This window comes from Bombus terrestris, chromosome 5, assembly GCF_910591885.1.
Source record: "Bombus terrestris chromosome 5, iyBomTerr1.2, whole genome shotgun sequence".
Lineage (NCBI taxonomy): Eukaryota > Metazoa > Arthropoda > Insecta > Hymenoptera > Apidae > Bombus > Bombus terrestris.
The window spans coordinates 11,519,796-11,538,002 of record NC_063273.1 but is presented as its reverse complement, the minus strand read 5'-3'; the positions used below and the strand labels follow the sequence as shown (position 1 = coordinate 11,538,002).

General features: G+C 31.1%; 3 protein-coding genes and 1 long non-coding RNA gene across 10 annotated transcripts; 3 read left to right on the top strand and 1 right to left on the bottom strand.

Annotated features, from left to right (window-relative positions):
- The first annotated feature begins 280 nt into the window (after positions 1-280).
- On the top strand, positions 281-4,796 carry LOC100645193 (DNA polymerase iota). 3 transcript variants are annotated; one of them, XM_003395631.4, is made up of 3 exons: positions 281-610; positions 949-1,140; positions 1,273-4,796. In XM_003395631.4, the coding sequence occupies exon 3, from the start codon at positions 1,323-1,325 to the stop codon at positions 3,048-3,050; it is 1,728 nt and encodes a 575-aa protein (XP_003395679.1). In that variant the 5' UTR covers positions 281-610; positions 949-1,140; positions 1,273-1,322; the 3' UTR covers positions 3,051-4,796. The 3 variants fall into 3 exon arrangements, with proteins under 3 accessions (XP_003395679.1, XP_012163751.1, XP_012163750.1); XM_012308361.3 differs by having other exon boundaries at positions 281-759; XM_012308360.3 differs by having other exon boundaries at positions 281-887.
- Positions 4,611-8,877, bottom strand: LOC125385130. The gene is made up of 2 exons (XR_007224125.1): positions 8,210-8,877; positions 4,611-4,906 (listed from the first exon to the last, which is right to left on the bottom strand). It is a non-coding gene; the product is annotated as an uncharacterized LOC125385130 (long non-coding RNA).
- On the top strand, positions 5,674-7,559 carry LOC105665786 (chymotrypsin-2). Its single transcript, XM_048405931.1, has 5 exons — positions 5,674-5,985; positions 6,113-6,272; positions 6,353-6,602; positions 6,736-6,873; positions 7,281-7,559. The coding sequence occupies exons 1-5, from the start codon at positions 5,871-5,873 to the stop codon at positions 7,428-7,430; spliced, it is 813 nt and encodes a 270-aa protein (XP_048261888.1). The 5' UTR covers positions 5,674-5,870; the 3' UTR covers positions 7,431-7,559.
- A 134-nt stretch (positions 8,878-9,011) lies between the features above and the next one.
- Positions 9,012-17,588, top strand: LOC100645486 (tripartite motif-containing protein 2). 5 transcript variants are annotated; one of them, XM_048405928.1, is made up of 12 exons: positions 9,012-9,983; positions 10,508-10,548; positions 12,784-12,946; positions 13,038-13,211; positions 13,291-13,494; positions 13,579-13,827; positions 13,889-14,075; positions 14,220-14,656; positions 14,731-14,913; positions 14,997-15,104; positions 15,208-15,346; positions 15,414-17,588. In XM_048405928.1, coding segments are annotated over exons 2-12 (2,085 nt in total). In that variant the 5' UTR covers positions 9,012-9,983; positions 10,508-10,546; the 3' UTR covers positions 15,653-17,588. The 5 variants fall into 5 exon arrangements, with proteins under 5 accessions (XP_048261885.1, XP_012163754.1, XP_048261884.1 ...); XM_012308364.3 differs by lacking the exon at positions 10,508-10,548 and having other exon boundaries at positions 9,013-9,983; XM_048405927.1 differs by lacking the exons at positions 9,012-9,983; positions 10,508-10,548 and adding an exon at positions 10,558-11,287.
- Positions 17,589-18,207: the final 619 nt, after the last annotated feature.

The window sequence follows — 18,207 nt, the reverse complement described above, 5'->3', positions numbered from 1 at the left end:
CACATTACGATAACGAAACACAGTCATATATTAAGAACACAAGTGCACAATATGATATAAAACCTATCAAATTTTTTGGAGTATCTATTTTTACAGTAATTCATCTTTACTATATTCATGATATATTCTTCTAAATGATCTACAATATGATTGGATTATATCTAGGGCAAACATAACTTTTATTTTAGATTTTATCTATGTATTTTAAATAATTCCCCTAGTTTATTTTAAATATTATTGGCTATCACTTCATGAAAACGCACCATTATGTAAATACGTGCTGCATAAAAGTCTGTGGTGTGCTGTCTCTAGTGAAAAATATATTTGTATCATAAAATGATGATACGTGCATCTATCTTAAAACATTCATGTGCACCAATATTTAGAATGCAATTATAAATACACACACACACACACGCACAAAGTATCTTTAATAATTCAAAACATGGCTACCATGTGAAAAATAAATTAGTCGCATTACAGTTTGTAAACAAATTTCTATTTAGTTTTTACGGTAGTTTTGTTTCGTGCTAGCAGTCGAAACTTATCAACAGTAAAAGGAATATATTTCTTCAATGAAATTTATAAGAAGCTCATGTGGCTTTCAGAAGTGAGTCATTCGTGTTTTTTAACAGCTCCAACTACAAATTAATGTCCGTTCAATGTGATCTAACGGATTTCTGGAAAATAAAAATATATCTATACGTTAATATTCTATGTTGTTGTGAGATATAGCTTCCAAATGAACACTAAATAATGGTAACCTTACTTTATGATCTAAGGAAAGTTCTGAGAAATAATAATAAACTATTTTAATAGCCATGCTATGGAGTAGTTTATTTAAGAACGAAAATGATAGCTTGTTATACAATTATAAGTCTCCATATGTAAGTTGAAAATAGTAAACAGTTTGTATGTTTTGACTGCACAACTTAACCTATTTTTTAGATATACGTCTGCAATTAAACATATCGACAAGTAAACACTTCTATATTCAAAAATTATTGTAAAAATTTATGCTAAAGTGTGTTAATAACGTGTGTGTAAATAATAAAGAAAAGTACTCTTTGTTAATGTCATGAATAAAATGAAAATCTGCACTTAAGGATATATTTTTCAACAAATTTGTTTTTGAGAAAGGTAATAAACTGATTCTATTATTTGGCTTTATTCACTGTGTTGATAATTGTAATATGTTAATAATGACAATTATTTATAAATCATTTAGTTTTATCGTTTATAATGCTAATTGAGTATTTATTATTATTACAGATTATACTATGTTGAAATATTGAATAAGTCACTGATGTGATAAAGATTATATGTATAATATTGTTTGTAAATTGACCTCAATGGATTCTATTGAATTTGATGCAATTATCAGACATCCGAGAACCATAATTCATATAGATGTTGATTGTTTCTATGCTCAAATAGAGATGCTTAGGCATCCAGAGCTAGAAGGCAAACCATTGGGGGTGCAACAAAAAAGTATAGTAGTGACAAGCAATTATTTAGCACGAGAACATGGAATAAAAAAATGTATGTCAGTACAAGAAGCTTTACAATTGTGCCCAGAATTGGTGTTGGTAAATGGTGAAGATTTAACAAACTATCGTCACTATTCTGCTAAAGTATTGGAGATATTGCATCAGTTTACTCCATTAGTTGAAAGATTGGGTCTTGATGACAATTTTATGGACGTAACTTCTATTGTACAAAAATATATGAATTCTGGAAATAATTCAGAGTTAAATTTAAGTATTAATATGGAAGATGAAAATCCAGTTGGTAAAGTATTTGGTCCCTCCGAAGAAGAATGTCCTTGTGGCTGTCATGCTCGATTAATTATAGCTTCCAAAATTGCAGCAGAAATAAGAGAACGAATTTATAAAGACTTGCATATTACATGCAGTGCTGGAATAGCACATAATAAGCTTTTAGCAAAACTGGTGGGATCATTGCATAAACCAAATCATCAAACACTAGTATTCCCATGCAGTGCACCTATGTTCTTGTCTACTATAGGATCTGTATCTAAAATACCAGGTGTTGGGCAAAAAACTGCGCAATTGTTAATTTCCAACAACATAAAAACAGTGGATGATCTAAGAAAAACACCTTTGGAAACCTTAGAGATGAAAATTGGTATTGACTTAGCACGAAAATTAAAAGATAATGCCGAAGGCATTGACGAGACCGTCGTTAAACCAACAGGAAAGAGGCAGAGTATAGGTTTAGAAGATGGCTTCAAGAGTGTTTCTTTGGTAGCTGAAGTAGAATCAAGACTAGGAGCACTTCTGAGAAGATTAACAGAATTAGCTATGGAGGATGGCAGAATTCCTATTGCTATGAGATTAACTGTTAGGAAACATGATTTTAATAAAACAACTTCTGGTAAAAGAGAAACTCGACAATGCGCTTTACCGAAACACCTATTGCCTTCTACAAAATCTGGTGTTTATGATCATGCTAAAATGTTGGCACTAGCAATGAAACTATTTCACCGTACTGTCGATGTTTCTAAACCATTCCATTTAACTCTTTTAGGAGTTGCTTTCACGAAATTCGAAGAGAGATCTTCTGGAAAGAATAGTATTACATCTTTCTTGCGAAAACAAGTCGCTGTTCAGTCTGTTCTAGATATAAGCTCGGAAGAAGGCGTTTCCGACATTAATCTCGGATCACCAATGAGCGTAAATCAAGATAGTAACGACGGTTCTGCGATGAGTACCACCTCCTCTCCAGTTTCGAAATCAATAGGTGCTAACAACCAGAATGCGGACGATGATGTATTGAACGAAATAGAACCTTTACCAAAAAAGACTAGATTGGAAGTATGGTTGAGTGGACGTAGAGAATCTCCAAGCAACGAAATGGCTGATCTTCGACTCAGTCCTTCATCACCAATGCAATTATCTCCGAAAATTGATGCGGCAGTTCTTAAATCTTTACCCATCGATATACAAAGAGAAGTGACCCGTTCCTGGCCGACGACTAGTAAACCAAAACCCAATAATATACTTAAATACTTCATAGCCAATAAGTGACGGAGTTCTATGGCCTAGAATATAATATAGCCATCATTATGTACACACTTACACACCTACAATATTGGATGGCAGCACCATGTGATACTATGAATTTAAGTTACTAAATATTTTAAATCAATTTACGATTTTGGGTATTAACTTTCTGTATACACATATTTTCTAGAACATTTACATTAAATGAATGTTAATATAAAGTAACTTTATCGTATAATTTTGATCATTTCATTAAACATCACTAAAAAAAGACCAATGTGAATTTGCATAACACAGCTGTATAAAACATATTTTTATTCATTTCTTTTTGACGAAATCAAGCACAATTGATGCTTAAATTACCTAGAATAGTCGGACTTTTTTGAGTTGCTTTGCATTTAAGGTGTATTTACAAAAGTGAAAGAAAATGAAAATGTAAATTGACTATCAATGAAAAGTATTTCTATTTAAGTAGAATTCTTTATTATAAATCAAAGATAAAGTATTGTAAAATAAGTTTTATTTGCATCTTTCACACATTCAATATGTATGTTTTATATGATCCTTAATACTATCGCGTATTTCTTAATGTTTAATATTGTTCGGATGAATAAAAATTAAGATTAAGTAAGTTAAATACTTTTGTATTAGAATTATGTTCTATATAATTCGCCTCTTTTTTTTCTCTCGCTATCTTCACAATTATTTCACTGTGAGTATTTCAACGGCAGGAAAGTATTTTTTTTACACTTAACTAGTGTGCGTGATTGATGCACTTCCAAACGTAATCCGTCTCGTTAAACGAGGTGCTGGCATTTGATTTTGTACGTACTATCTAGCTATTAAATTATAATTGTATGATTTAAAGTTTAAAAATGAAACGAAATAATGTTTATATTTTTATTACTATCGATGTTATTCTATATGTAACGGGTGTTACAAAAAACATGCCGTACAGAAATACTCAATCGCCCCTGGCGTGCTACTGGTAAGGAGCATCGTTAGAATAAGATAAGCGTAATTTATAATGTATAGTTATATTAAAAATATTAGACAATCATAAAGTTTTATCGATTCGGTATGGTACAAGGTGAATAATTATAAAATACGTTTAAGCGAACACGGATAAGACAAAACGAAAAAAAATAAGCCAACGATTCACGCAGTTTCAAATTATATTATATTATACACACGTTTACTTTCACACGATTTACCGAAAAGCATATGTGCATTAAAGCGTGATCGACGGCAAGTGATACTGAAACAGTAGCTTTTGTAAACGATCATACTTACATAAGGGAACGGACAATTTATATATATATATATATATATAGCTCGAGTAATAACAAAATAAAAAAATATATATATTATATTATATTATATATATATATATATATATATATACGCGATGAAAAAAGTTACTTATGGCCAAGCTTTTTTCTATGTTTATTTATTTTCTTATATGCACGGGAGAAGCGGTACAGTTCTGATTATTAACTTCTGGTTGTGAGATATATGAGTATTTTATAGGTATATACCACGGGGAATATGAGCGGTTGCGACACCCATATCCGTTCGTCAATGTCGAAGTTCCGATTAATTAGAATAACACGCAATAGCTCGCACTTCTCAGATAATTGCGTTGATAGTATTCAAGAATTAAAAGCAGCCAATGCAGAATGAAGTTGAGTTTGATTTTTGTACAAGCAACGTTACATCGATGGTTCATATTACCTCTGATTCATTTAAATAAAGGAAGTTCAAGTTGTACGTCTTTGATGTCCTCTTCTTTATTATAATATATTCCATTGCGTTAAAACATTCTTACTCCTTGTCCATTTCACAACTCATCCAACATCTTTTTAAACCACACCTAGTAGCTGAAATTATCGAAGTAAATCATCTGAAATCATATGTACATCTCCACTCAAGTTATTAGAAATGAAATAGTTTCTGTTTACGTATGCGCCTCTATAGGCATTATTGCTCCAATGTAATATAGCGATATTTAAAAGCAATATGAATTTAATTTGAGTACACAGTGCATTCGTGTATGACGACAGAATTAGACTTTTACCACTACCATACAATTTGAATGAGGCCAATCACCCAGTGACCGTCTCTGAATGGAACATAATCAGGGTGAGTCATGTCATAATGGAATAAATTGTGCAGCTTTATGCCTTTTTAAATTGTCCTGCGCGCTCTTTTAATAAAGCTCTCGGATAATCCTCTTTGAGTCACTGATCGACAAAGAAACATGAATCGGGCAAACCAAACATGTAATTATTACCACAAGTCGTAATTCTGAACTATTATGGCAAAACTGATTTGTCGCCATTTTTTAACTCTTTAAAGAATATAGTGTATCAGCAGGCGTGATATAGTTAAAAAAGAAAATATATCTTAACTTCTAATGAACTACAATTTCATCTCATAAAAGTAAACAGATTAAAATATACTTTGAAAGCTATTTCATTTGTAATTCTTAAAGGAGGTGAATATAAAACAAAAATAAGATTGGTGAAAGTGAAACAAGACAAAAATAAGATAGAAATGACATCTATTACAAATATTTTCCTATGTTGGCCCATGGTCAAAAAACCCCTATCGAGAGATAAAAGAATAGATTTTGACTAGAATTGCTAGTTTATGACTGTTCTCCTCTTAAGTGGTAGCGGTACCCGGTCGGTCACGAATTTTCTTCGGTTTTATCGCAACATACGTGAGATACATTCGAATAAGCTTTTTTTGTAGGTAATATCTGACCTAAATTTAAATACTGGCCAGGTGTGTTTTTAATTCCCACGGTCATTAAAATTACTTGGTATAAATACTCCTGAAATGTGTCCAGTATACCAGATTGATAGCTTATTCGTTACAACAAAAAAAAACAAGTGTCTTAAAATGTTTTTGTTTTTTTATATCTTCGCCATTATAGCAATACTTGAAGCATCAGGTAATGATTCTATTTAAAAAAATTAGCATTTATTCGTAATTGAACTTTCAAAATACAACGACTTAAAACTGTAAATTAAATTTAAACGCTAGTGAGATGTATTATTATATAAGATTATTAAATACAGCCGCAAGTATAAATGAAGTTCCAAAAATCGTCGGCGGTTCTGTAGCAGAGGACGGACAATATCCGTATCAAGCTTCATTACGTTACAAAAATCGTCATTTTTGCGGAGGATCTGTACTGAACGAGAGATGGGTACTAACAGCTGCTCATTGTTTATCAAGGTAGATATTAATTCAATTCCTGTAGAAAAAACTAGGTACCTTTTTCTTTCACTGCTTATACCTACAACCTATCGTTTTAGTTTCAACGATACGTCTATAGCTGTCGTGCTTGGTTCCAATACTTTAGACAAAGGTGGCGACGTGTATCAATCTGAAAAAATAATTGGCCATCCAAAGTACAGTTCTATATTGATTAGAAACGATATCGGACTGATCAAAGTGGACAAGGACATCGTTTTCGGAGACAAAGTGAAGCCCATCGCGTTACCTAATGAAAACTTCGGCAAAATAGATTATCCCGCTGTATTATCTGGTTGGGGAACTACTAGCGTAAGTACCAACTATTGTGAATTATAATTTTAGCATCTTTCTTTTATCAAAATAATTATATTCGTTAATTTTTCTTTTTCCTTATACTTGAATGGTTGTGAATGCGGTACCAATTACATACAAATGATTAAAGTATCCCGGACAAACGCCGAACGATCTATATTACATACAGCTAAGTGTAATCGATCAAAAACTATGTTTAAACGCCAGCTTCCGTGTCACCAACGACAATATCTGTACACTTAACAAGAGAGGTGAAGGCGCTTGTCACGTAAGTGCATTACGTCTAGTACTCGAGAAGAGAGCCCTTTCATGTCAAAGGACCCCTCAACTAAAGCAGCACTTTTTTTTCTTATTTGTCGCGAAAACCGTGTCGTCGAGAGTGTAACAACGAGCATTTAAGCGACTATTAAGTTTCTCTCACCTAGTTCGAAAAAAATTGCTCGAAGTACGCGGAGGAAATTCCAACCTTCTTGTTGTTAGTTAGATCGAATGTTTGATAAAATATTAAGCTTTTACGTTAGTATTATGATTTACAATATGATGCACACTTATCAATATACTTATATATATTTGCAGCTTGTAAACATTAGTTTATTCTATTAGTTAAGGATGAGATATTGCTCTCTCTTTTTTTTCTAGTAAATTATATATATTGAATTATTTATCTTCAAACAGGGTGATTCCGGTGGCCCTTTAGTTGCCGACAATGAACAAATTGGAGTTGTATCCTGGGGAATACCATGTGCAAGAGGTCGACCGGATGTCTTCACCCGTGTCTACAGTTATATTGATTGGATCAAAGATCACATAGAAAATAAGAATTAGATAAGGAGATGATTGAATCTAATTAAATTACTGTTAAATGAATATTACATGGTGGATTATGTATACCTTCGCACTTTGTGATTTCTCGAAGAATACAACTATGAAATAAATCATTTAATTAATTACAAATGTGATATCTTTCTTTAATGTTACTTATAAGAGGAGAAAATGTTAAAGCAAGAAGGGTAGTCCAAGAACTTTTAAAACAAAACCGTAATCTGGGCGAGAGACTAAACAAACGTGTTCCGTCTTAATAAACGAAGACATCGCATTCGTGCATTAGCAAAGTATCAATTTACCTAGCAGTTGTTCTGTTCGTTTTATACAATTTCATTTCCAATATACTATTTGCATTTCTTGTATGTTTTTCACATTGCATGATAGCTGTAATTTATGTTAAGTTATATACGCTGCAGTGCGTCCTACGCTTATGCAAATACACTTTAAGGTGACACTAATTTTGCGGCTCGTGTGCACAAATTAATGTCACACGTACCTAATTCGTTGAATTAGATAGAACATTTAGGAAGCCTATAACATTTATACGGGAAAATACATGATTTGTTATAAGCACAGTTACAATTAATTATAAACACTTAATATATATCTAATACTCAAATACCGCATAAATCTTACAAGATAAATCTTAAATCTTGATTTGTAATACATACTTTTGTTTCATATTTTATTATTTTATTTCTCACTATTACATGTATAGTCTTCCTTTAAAAGGTCATGCATTAAATTTTAAGAAATTAAAATAAAGATGTTGAACTTACGCATATTCAATCCTTGAAAACGAAGTGATAAAGCTTTATTAAAGTTAGAAATTTATTTCCGCGTTAAAATTGTGTGACCGGTGATTGTAGAGAGCGGAAGAATAAAAGGTATCCTTGATACTAGAATGCAGTAAGAAATCTTCAATCTTAATTTCGGTCAAGCGTCGAATAACCTGAATTCAATAGCGCATGTCCGAATTGTATGCATCGAAAATCGTTTCAGGACTAAGAAGGATGCTGCACGTAGTAATATATCCTTGGAAAGTAAATTTCGGATATGCATAAGATTTCAAAATTATTATGTATTTCACCAACATATAAAATATTTTATTGATACTATTTAATCAAGTAAGAACATAATTAATTGAAGTAATAAAGGTTCTTTGCGATTAAAATCTAACAGAGATCACAATACATTTATAAACCCCTCTGGCTACACCACTGGTAGCACTTATTCAAAGATTGCCAACATCGAGGCCAAGGATGCGCACTGCTACCCCGACCTCGCCAATGTTTACAAAGCACGTGTAATCTATGACAGATTGCCAATACTCGAGGTGCATCGGATCTAAAATAAGTATCAAGTTAATGCAATAATTTTTTTAGGAAATTCGATGAAGAACAATGATAATTTAATAGAGTGAGAAAGAAAACCCTGGACCGTGTACTATAACTAGCGTTTATCTGTAATGAAACGTATGACCTAAATCACGCCGCGCACGCGCCATCAAGCAAGGACAGTTTCGAGGGTGTGCTTTCATCCCCTGTTTCTCGTGTCTCGCGAATTTCTCATTGCCTGTGCCTGTCCGTGTGATTTTGTGAGAAAAACAGAGTGCCGTGAAAGACGAGGACCGGTGGCCGTGCCACCTGCTGGAGCTTAACGTACATTGTCTGAAATCGATATCGCCATCCTTGTCTTTCGTCTTAAGAACGTCATTCTAGTAGTTTGCAGAAGAGAAATATGACCGCGATGGAAACTGTACACGGGGGATTGTGTTAAGAGTGGCAAAACCTTCGATGTTTGTAGTGGGAAAAAATAATGAATGTTGATCTGGCACTTTTATTAATTAACTACGTAAAAGCTCTGTAGTAACTGCAAACCGTTCGGACATTGTTAACAAGATAATTCAATAATCTGCGTGCTAAAGTATCGAGTGTGTACAAGACAAAAATTTGTATATACGCAAAACGATTGTCGAAATCGCGATATTCATTGACCAGAAAATTGATGAAGATTGATATACTGATAAAAATTATGTCACGTTGCCTATTCGCTATTAGCCAAAAAGTGACTAGACACTAATCAGTTTCGGCTCGTGACATGTATCGGAGATGCATTTATATCTATATTCATCGATTTCATTGTTTACATTTACAAAGTGTGAGAACGAGTATTAAATAAAATCTGCAAACGCATATGTTTATCGATATCAATGTGCACGCCTTTAACTCCTGACATCGTACAATTCTTTTGAAACTAAAAAGGATATATAAATGTTTTATTATGTCTCGGCACCTTCTATTCGTGATAAAAAATCCGACACTGAACATTTGAACATAGCTTGCTAGGAAATGTTGTTGTAAACAGTCGTACGATATTGAAGATCCTGCCGTACTTGAATCGCTGTATCATGGTGCTTTATTAGTGTGCATATCACGCCTGTGTAAGATCCTTAGGACGCCATAAATAATATATCGCGCCAATACATTGCTTGTATAAAAATAACTTATCTGAGTTTATCAAAGGAAGCTTCATGAGCTGCTGTCCATTCATGTAAGTATGTGACGAACTTTCTTAAGAGACGCGTAAACATCTACAATATAAAGTTTTATAGAATTTATGTGTATCTATTATAGTATGTCACTCGCATTTTAGGGGTTGATAAAAATGGTAAAATAAAAATATGGTCCTTTTTGAAACGCTACATGATATATATTAATTTTTGTTTTTAAACAAGTTGACAATCTTTGTAAAATGTAAAATGAGAAAATTTTCAAGAAACAAACTTACATAAATATCTTCTCTTCGTATTTTATTTTTCTTAGCCCCTTCGTAAAAATTAATAGAACGATACAATTGAACTTGAACGATGAAATTTATCTACCTTTTTATCATTTTAGTTTCTAACTCTCATTCAATAAATTTTATTTTTCAATAAAAGAAGTTTCTAATCAGATAAAGTTATCGTATGACTGAAATCGTGAAAACTTAAGAAACAGGTTCTAAATATATTATAAGGTGAATGTAATGCTGCATATAGATGAGAGTTTCTGAAAACATGAAATTCGTGACTATAGGAAACACACAGCTGTCCGAGGGCCGGCTGTAGCAAGTGCATGTAAGTAAGCAAAGCATACACACATCAGACGCTACACCTTTTAACGGGCGACTGCGCAGTAGACAATTCAGCCAGCTATGTGGCCGTGTACCTCGCACAAGCATACCAGGCATTTCTCCGTCTTTGTATCGCCGTTGGTGTTGTGCGTCTCTTTACCCTTCAGCAGACGCGTGTATCTCTCTTTCTTTATCATCGCTTTCTCCTATATATTTCTTCTCGCTCTCGTGGCAAACGCTTGATGGTACGCCAATACTCAGGGACGTATGACGCGGCGCGTATAACAAACTCTTCGAATTGAATATTATCTCAGAACAAAACAACTTTTATTTTGTGCATCGTAAACGCTACGCTTAATCGTTCCACGTAGATTATAATGTATTAAAAAATTCACATACGAAAAATAAAGCATTTGTCAGTGTTATTTATTCACTAGTATTCGCGACAAAAATTCTTCGTAAAAATCCATTTATCTATTCAATCTACTTATAAACAGAAAATTATTGGAAATCGTGATACGATTCGAATCGATCAAATCCGTTTGAAATTATTGTTTTTAAACGTTTCACGAAGATGGTGGTATATCGGCCGAAGGAATTCTCGCAGAAACATAAACGACGAAAGAAAGAAATGGCATGTTGGTAGGTCGTAGCCGCGGGCACCCGCATAGTATACGTATTATTTCGTCCCTGGTAGTGCTGCCGGCTGTGGATGCAGGCGAGAACGTGCGCAGCTGTAAAACGTGAGTCGCTGCGCTCCGCAGCTGATGCGGTTCGTTGTTGTCCGTGTTTGTATTTGTTTGGAAAAATGCGACAGAACACTAACGAATTTCGACAGTATTATTACTGCCATTTGAACGGACTAGGCACGTATGTGATTCGGCAAATATATTGCGAGTGATAGTGACGCACAATAGGACAAACATTCGAAATGACATCAAATATTTGCAAAAATAAACAATTTCAAAAGTGAAGTAAAAATAAGTTTAAACTTCAACATTGTTGAGTTCAGGATTGTCCTTTGCATTTGGCTTTTAATATCATTTACGAATTACATTTGTAACAAGTTGTTCAGAATACAAAAATTCATCTTAGTAACAATTCCCGTCTCGAGGACAATAGGTATTTCGAAAGAAAGATAGACAAAGAGTTCCCATCGGCATATGCTTTGTACTCTGTGGCTCCTTTGCGAGGAAGAAATTGTGAAAGAAGTGTTGTGTTTATTGACAACATTTTGCGCGAACGTGCGTTTTATTCGAAGCAATAGATATTAATTAAAAAGCTAAGAACAATGCATTGTGTCATTTTGCCTGAGAATATTGTAGATATAAAAAAAAATTACACGTAGAAAGTTCCTTACTTTGATGCCTCTTAAAAACACGATATTTTGTTGTTGATATGTGCACATATTTTGATATTTAAATTCGCTAGCATAGTAGGAATTAAAAGATGCGATTTACACGAAAGTTATTTGACGAAGCTGTTTGTGTTATTCTGTTCATCTGATAATAAAAATTTATACGAAAAAAAAAGAAGTATATTCTAAGCGTGCACCGACACTCCGCTAAAATGTGTGTAATGTAACGGATGTATATATTTCTTAAAGCAACGACAGGGCTAACTCCATTATGGAGGCACTGCGTTTAGCTATACAGTGAGTTTATTATTAAACAAATGTTTTTACGAATAATTTGTTTTAATACTCTTGATATTATGGAATTTCTTTTATACTTAATCACTTGCTATGGTCAAAAGACCAAAGTGGACTGCGAATGTCAAAATGCACTACTTGATCACGATTGATAAATCGGTAAACTTTTCCGACACCCTATATAATTTTTATTTTTAAGGAATTATAAACAGATAGAAAGTGATACTGTCATAACAATTAAATATGTATCATATATTGAAATCAATTGTTATATACATATAAAAAGTTGCTTTATATATATAAATTTATTATGTTATTTAAATAACTTTTTATATTTAAATACATTGTAGCGATAATATCCCATATTTCTTATTATGTGTAATGCCTGATATATTAATAAATGAATAAATCAGTATTCTTCAATAATATTATTAATCTTTTTTATATTTTTCAAGATCACATATGTATATAAAGAATAATGTTTTATTCAAATATATTTTAAATATTACAATTGCATGTGAAATTTCTTTATAAGGACAAGCTTCTTTATTTACTATAAAGTAAATAAAAATATTTAATTTTTTGCAGGACACGGCTAGGGGAGAGGATGGTTAGTATGAGCTCTATGCTCGTGGAAACAGTTAGTATAAACTATGAAGATTTTAATGAAAGTTTTTTAACATGTGGCACATGTCTTTGTGTTTATGATGGTGGAGAACATACTCCTAAATTATTACCATGTTCACATACGGTAAATGTCATATTAATATTATTTATATTTATTAAATAGTAAGCTTTTAATGTAATGAGATAGTATATTAGCTGTTTGTTCATACTTACAGGTATGTTTACACTGCTTAACAAGAATTGCTGCGTCTCAGACTCGCGAGACCGGTGCCTTTCGATGTCCTATTTGCAGAGAATTAATAACAATTCCTCGTGGTGGAGTAGCTGCTTTACCACCTAGTTTCCTAGTGAACCAATTACTTGATCTCATGTCCAGACAAAGACGGGAGGTTTGAAACAATATTTTTTATATAACTTCGCTTTATATGTTACTGAGCATATTATGTAAAATTTTTATTGATATTACAGGTTATTCCAAAATGTTCAGTCCACATAAATCAAGAATTGTTATTTTGTGAAACATGCGATACAGTATTTTGTACAGTATGTACAGGTGGTAATCATGCAGGAACATCTCCAGGATGTACTGAGCATACTATCATACCATTTAGTATTGCAATAAAGAGGATGTCTGAGATCTTGCTCTACAAAGCCAATGAATGTATATCCAAGGTAATAGTATATCTTTTTCACGAGTTGAGATTTATTAACCATAGAATATTATTGTATTTATAAATAGTATTTTGCTTGTTCTAGTTAACACAAGCTCAAGATTCTGTGAATACAGAATTACAACGTTTGGAAGCTTCAACAGAGAGGTGTTTGAGTGCCGTAGATACTGAATTTGCTGAAATTATATCAAAAATTGAAAGGAGACGTTCAGAATTACAAGCAGCTGTTACTGCTGCTGCAAGAGATAAGAAACATGTGTTAGAGGAACAACATTCTCTGATAGAAGCTGAAAAAAATAAAGTGCAACGAGAATGTGAAGGCTTACAATATCAGGTATAGTATCATTAATAAGTTCATATTGCATGTATAATAAATATGTGTATAATTCTTAAAGGTTGAAGTTCGAAATATTACACAAAGAATTGGTAGTTTATCAGACCAACTCGATGCGGCATCAGCACTTAGTGAACCTAAAGAAAATGCTTTTATAACTTTTGAATTTAATCACAATAATGCTCTTTCTCAATTAGAGGAAGCTCTTAATAACTTGGGAAGAGTACGTTCTAGTACAACATTGCCAGGTACCCTGAGGATTGATAATACAGTAAAGTACCTGCTTCAAACTTGTTATTTATTATTATGCAAGCGTTATTGCTTTATATTTTTAACTTACAGTTCATGAGAAAGAATTATTACTTATAGTGGTAACTTATATTTTATAACAGGGTTATGCAGAGCCCGGTTAAAAGACCCCGCCATAGCGAAACTGCAAGCAGCTGTAATAGTAGAAACTATTGACTATCATGGACATCCTAGAAATGTTGGAGGAGATCTTATTACTGCAGAATTAACCTTAGCAGATAGTATCCATTCAGAAAACCAAAGTTCCAATATTGATACTGAAATTGTAGATTTAGAAAATGGTACATACGAAGTATTGTTTCGACCTCCATCTGCAAGCCGCTATATCTTAAAGTTGTCAGTTTTCGAGCGGCCTATTAAAGATTATCCTTTATTTTTTGATGCAACTGAACATAATGAACCTATTAAAATATATGGAAGACGAGGAATTGGAAAAGACGAATTTCATCAACCAGTTGCAGTTGCTGTTGATGATGATGGCATGATATATATTTTAGACACTGGGAATTCACGTATAAAGGTATATTTAAAGTTATAATGTATTTAGAATGATAAATATCCCAGTTGTATTATAAATAATGTTACATTTTTTAGGTACTCAATTGTGATTTGGAGTTTCAAAGGCATATAATTAACGAAGGTCTTGAAGGACGTAGTTGTACAGGAATTGGTATTTCTCAACAAGGTATTGTTGTTGTCAATTGGAGAACGAGAAGAGTAACTGAAATGAGTTCTCTAGGAGACACTATTAAATCTTTTTCCCATAATGCATTTCAAGTTAGTATTGTCTATTTTTAAAATATTTTTTGAAGTCTGCTGCTTGTTTAATTATTCATCATATTATTAATTTTGTTCTGTAGGAACCCATTGATGTTGCAGTAGATAAAAGTTATGGTCATATACTTGTTGCAGATAATGGTCAAAGTTGTGTTTTTGTATTTGATTCTGATGGCAAAATTCTCTTTCAGGTTAGATAGTATTTAGTTCTTTAAATTCGTTATTACTTTTAATGTTTCTCTGTGTTTATTATACTCGATATTATATATATGTATTTTTAATATTATTTAATAGGTTGGAAAAAGAAGTACATTCAAATTGATTACTTCTGTAACTGTTGGACCTAATGGTGAAATCGTAGTTGCTGATAGTCGTATACAAGTATTTTCCGCTAAAGGAGATTTTTCTGAGGAAATTTATTCAGAAGGCAAAGGTAAATTATAATTCTATGTCATTCTTATGAATTAACTGTCATATTTGACACCTATCGCGTGTTGCAGGAAGAGGTACTTATGGAGGCCTTGCTGTTGATGCAGAAGGCAGAATACTTGGAACTCGCACCGATAAAGGTCGCAGTATAATTCAAGTTTTAAAGTTAGGAGGAGGTAATATTTTAACTGAAATTGATTCGCATAGTTCAAAACTACGACGTCCTTCAGGTATTGCGGTACTACCTGACAATCACTTAGTAGTTGTAGACTTGGGAAATGATTGTATAAAAAAATATAGATACTGGTAAAAACAGTTGAGTTTCAAGTATCAAATTTGTTGTATGTCCAACAAAACTAATTCATTCATCGCAGACATATACCAAATATATATTTAATGTAGCTTAAATTATTTGCTTCTCTAAAAGACTTTTTTTTAAATAATTTTATGTATCAGTTTAATATCTATATTTCTGAAGTTTTTCATCTACTGTCTTTTAAAGTTATAGAGTTGGATCAATCAAAATAATTTATATATATATATATATATATATATATATATATATATTGGTGATATTTAATAATATAAGTGTTACATATCAATCTATGTGTGTAATACTCGTATGAAACAATATTAATTTATTTATATTTTAGATTTTACGACGTAAATTGTTTTCCTACAATAAAACAGACTTGATTAGCATAATGCAATTTATAGTGTTTCGTGTCATGTTTACTAATTTAATTTTTTATACTAAAAAGTAATAAATATGATTTTTTTTTTTATTTTTTGATGTTTACCTTAGTTGATGTTGAGACATATTGTAATACATATTTTACACTGCCATAGTCTAAATTCATAACAGTTATCATTAAAGTCCATTTATTTCATAGAAATGTATGTGTATAAATGCAATAGTAGATTATTGAAATTTATATTTAAAGAATTTTATTTACGGCAAGTTAATTTAAACGTTAAACGAAAGAATTCCGCTTATTCACAAGACTTGAGATATTGTAGAAATTTTTGAATAGAATCTTTTATCTCCTATATTTGATTCTGTTTAAAAAAGCAGATCATTTATATTTATTAATGCCATTAATGTTGAATGAAAAATAGCAAAAATTAATAATTTCACAACTAGTGAAAAATGATTTTGTAATTACTTTTGACAAGTAACAAAGACGACGCTCATCATAAGATTAAAGTGTGTAATAAAACTAGGAACTTTTCCGTTAATTTCTTTTTTTTTATTTATAAGTGATATTTCTTTCATTTCCACTGAATCCGTCTTACATTCTATATGTCCTTTTTTATGGCATTCTAGATTTTTGTAATAAGAATAAAATCTTATTTTGTGAATATTAAATTAATGAAAAGTATTTACATGTTATTCTTTTATACTTAAAAATATGTAAGTGCTTTTGTATGAAAATGTCTTAAAGGCAATATCATTATGAAAAATTATTTTAAACCAATTACATTTAGTATGTTTAACACAGTATTTAAATCATTTATTTTATACAGATTTATTAATTATTCTCAATGAACATTAGATAATCCATTTAGTTTTTATTATCATTCAAAGCATTTCCTACTCTGATTTACATACTCATTAAAACTTTTAATTTAGAAATACATGGCTTTTTTTATGAATCCATATAAGAAATAATTAGTGTATTATAAGTAGATAAGAAAATAAAGATAAATTAAGATGCATGCCAATATTTTTCCAGTATTATTAAAAATTGAAACAATATACTTTATTTGTATAAACTTATCTTAAATTTTGTATAAAATATAAAATTATGAATATATATAATTTATTTATATATATGTAAATTATTGCTATTGCTATTATTACTAGCAATAATTTACACATTTATAAATGATATCACTTTCATGATATACTTACTATAAATAATTGGCGTATCTATTTTTTTATATCACAACACAATTTTTTTATTCACAAAAATATTTGAACAGTACTTAAAATTTTGAACTTTGAATAAATTTGTAATAAAAGCGATTAAAGTGATAGAAAAGTGCTAAAGAAAATTAAAATCTTTAAAGCTTGAAATTTAATCTTATTTTAGCTCTTATATCGATTTATTATGTTTAATATTTTGCGGTCCTTTTCGTCACTATTAGTAATTAAAGAAAGAAGTAATAACATGTGTAGACTAAGATGGACTGATGTATGAATTAAAACACGTCAGTGTTGTGTTCAGTTACTAAGAAACAAACTAGTATAATTAATATAATAATAATATTGTTATAACAGATAAATATTTGTATAATGTATAACATTTCACTATTTCATGTTTGTTAATTTGATCATTATACTTGTATTTTTCACATCATTTTGTAATTATGCTTTCCTTAATAATGCTTTAAGATTCTGTTAATTAAAGTACATAATTTCCAACAATTGGTGCATACATAAAATGTACAAAATATTTACTCTTTTATTACTATTTAAATATATTTTTTGTTTTACTATTAGCATTAGCACACTATTATAATACAAAATTTCTTTGTGAATTATAAGATATTATAATTTGACATAATTATTTTTGGAATTGATGTACAGCATTCCTAAAACTATTTTGCAGAGTGATTCAGCATTACTTACAAAAATTGTATACATATGCATACATATTTTATATGTATGAATATTTATACATATAGAAAGGTATAATTAATTATAAGTACATTATGTCATTAGCTTTTAGCGAGGAGCATGGCAGTGCCTTTATTAAACAAATTTCCATGCAAATACATGTTACAACATAAAATTTTAATTTTAATACTTTTATGCTGACAACATATGACAAGTGACTTAAAGCTTAATAGTTTAAGTTG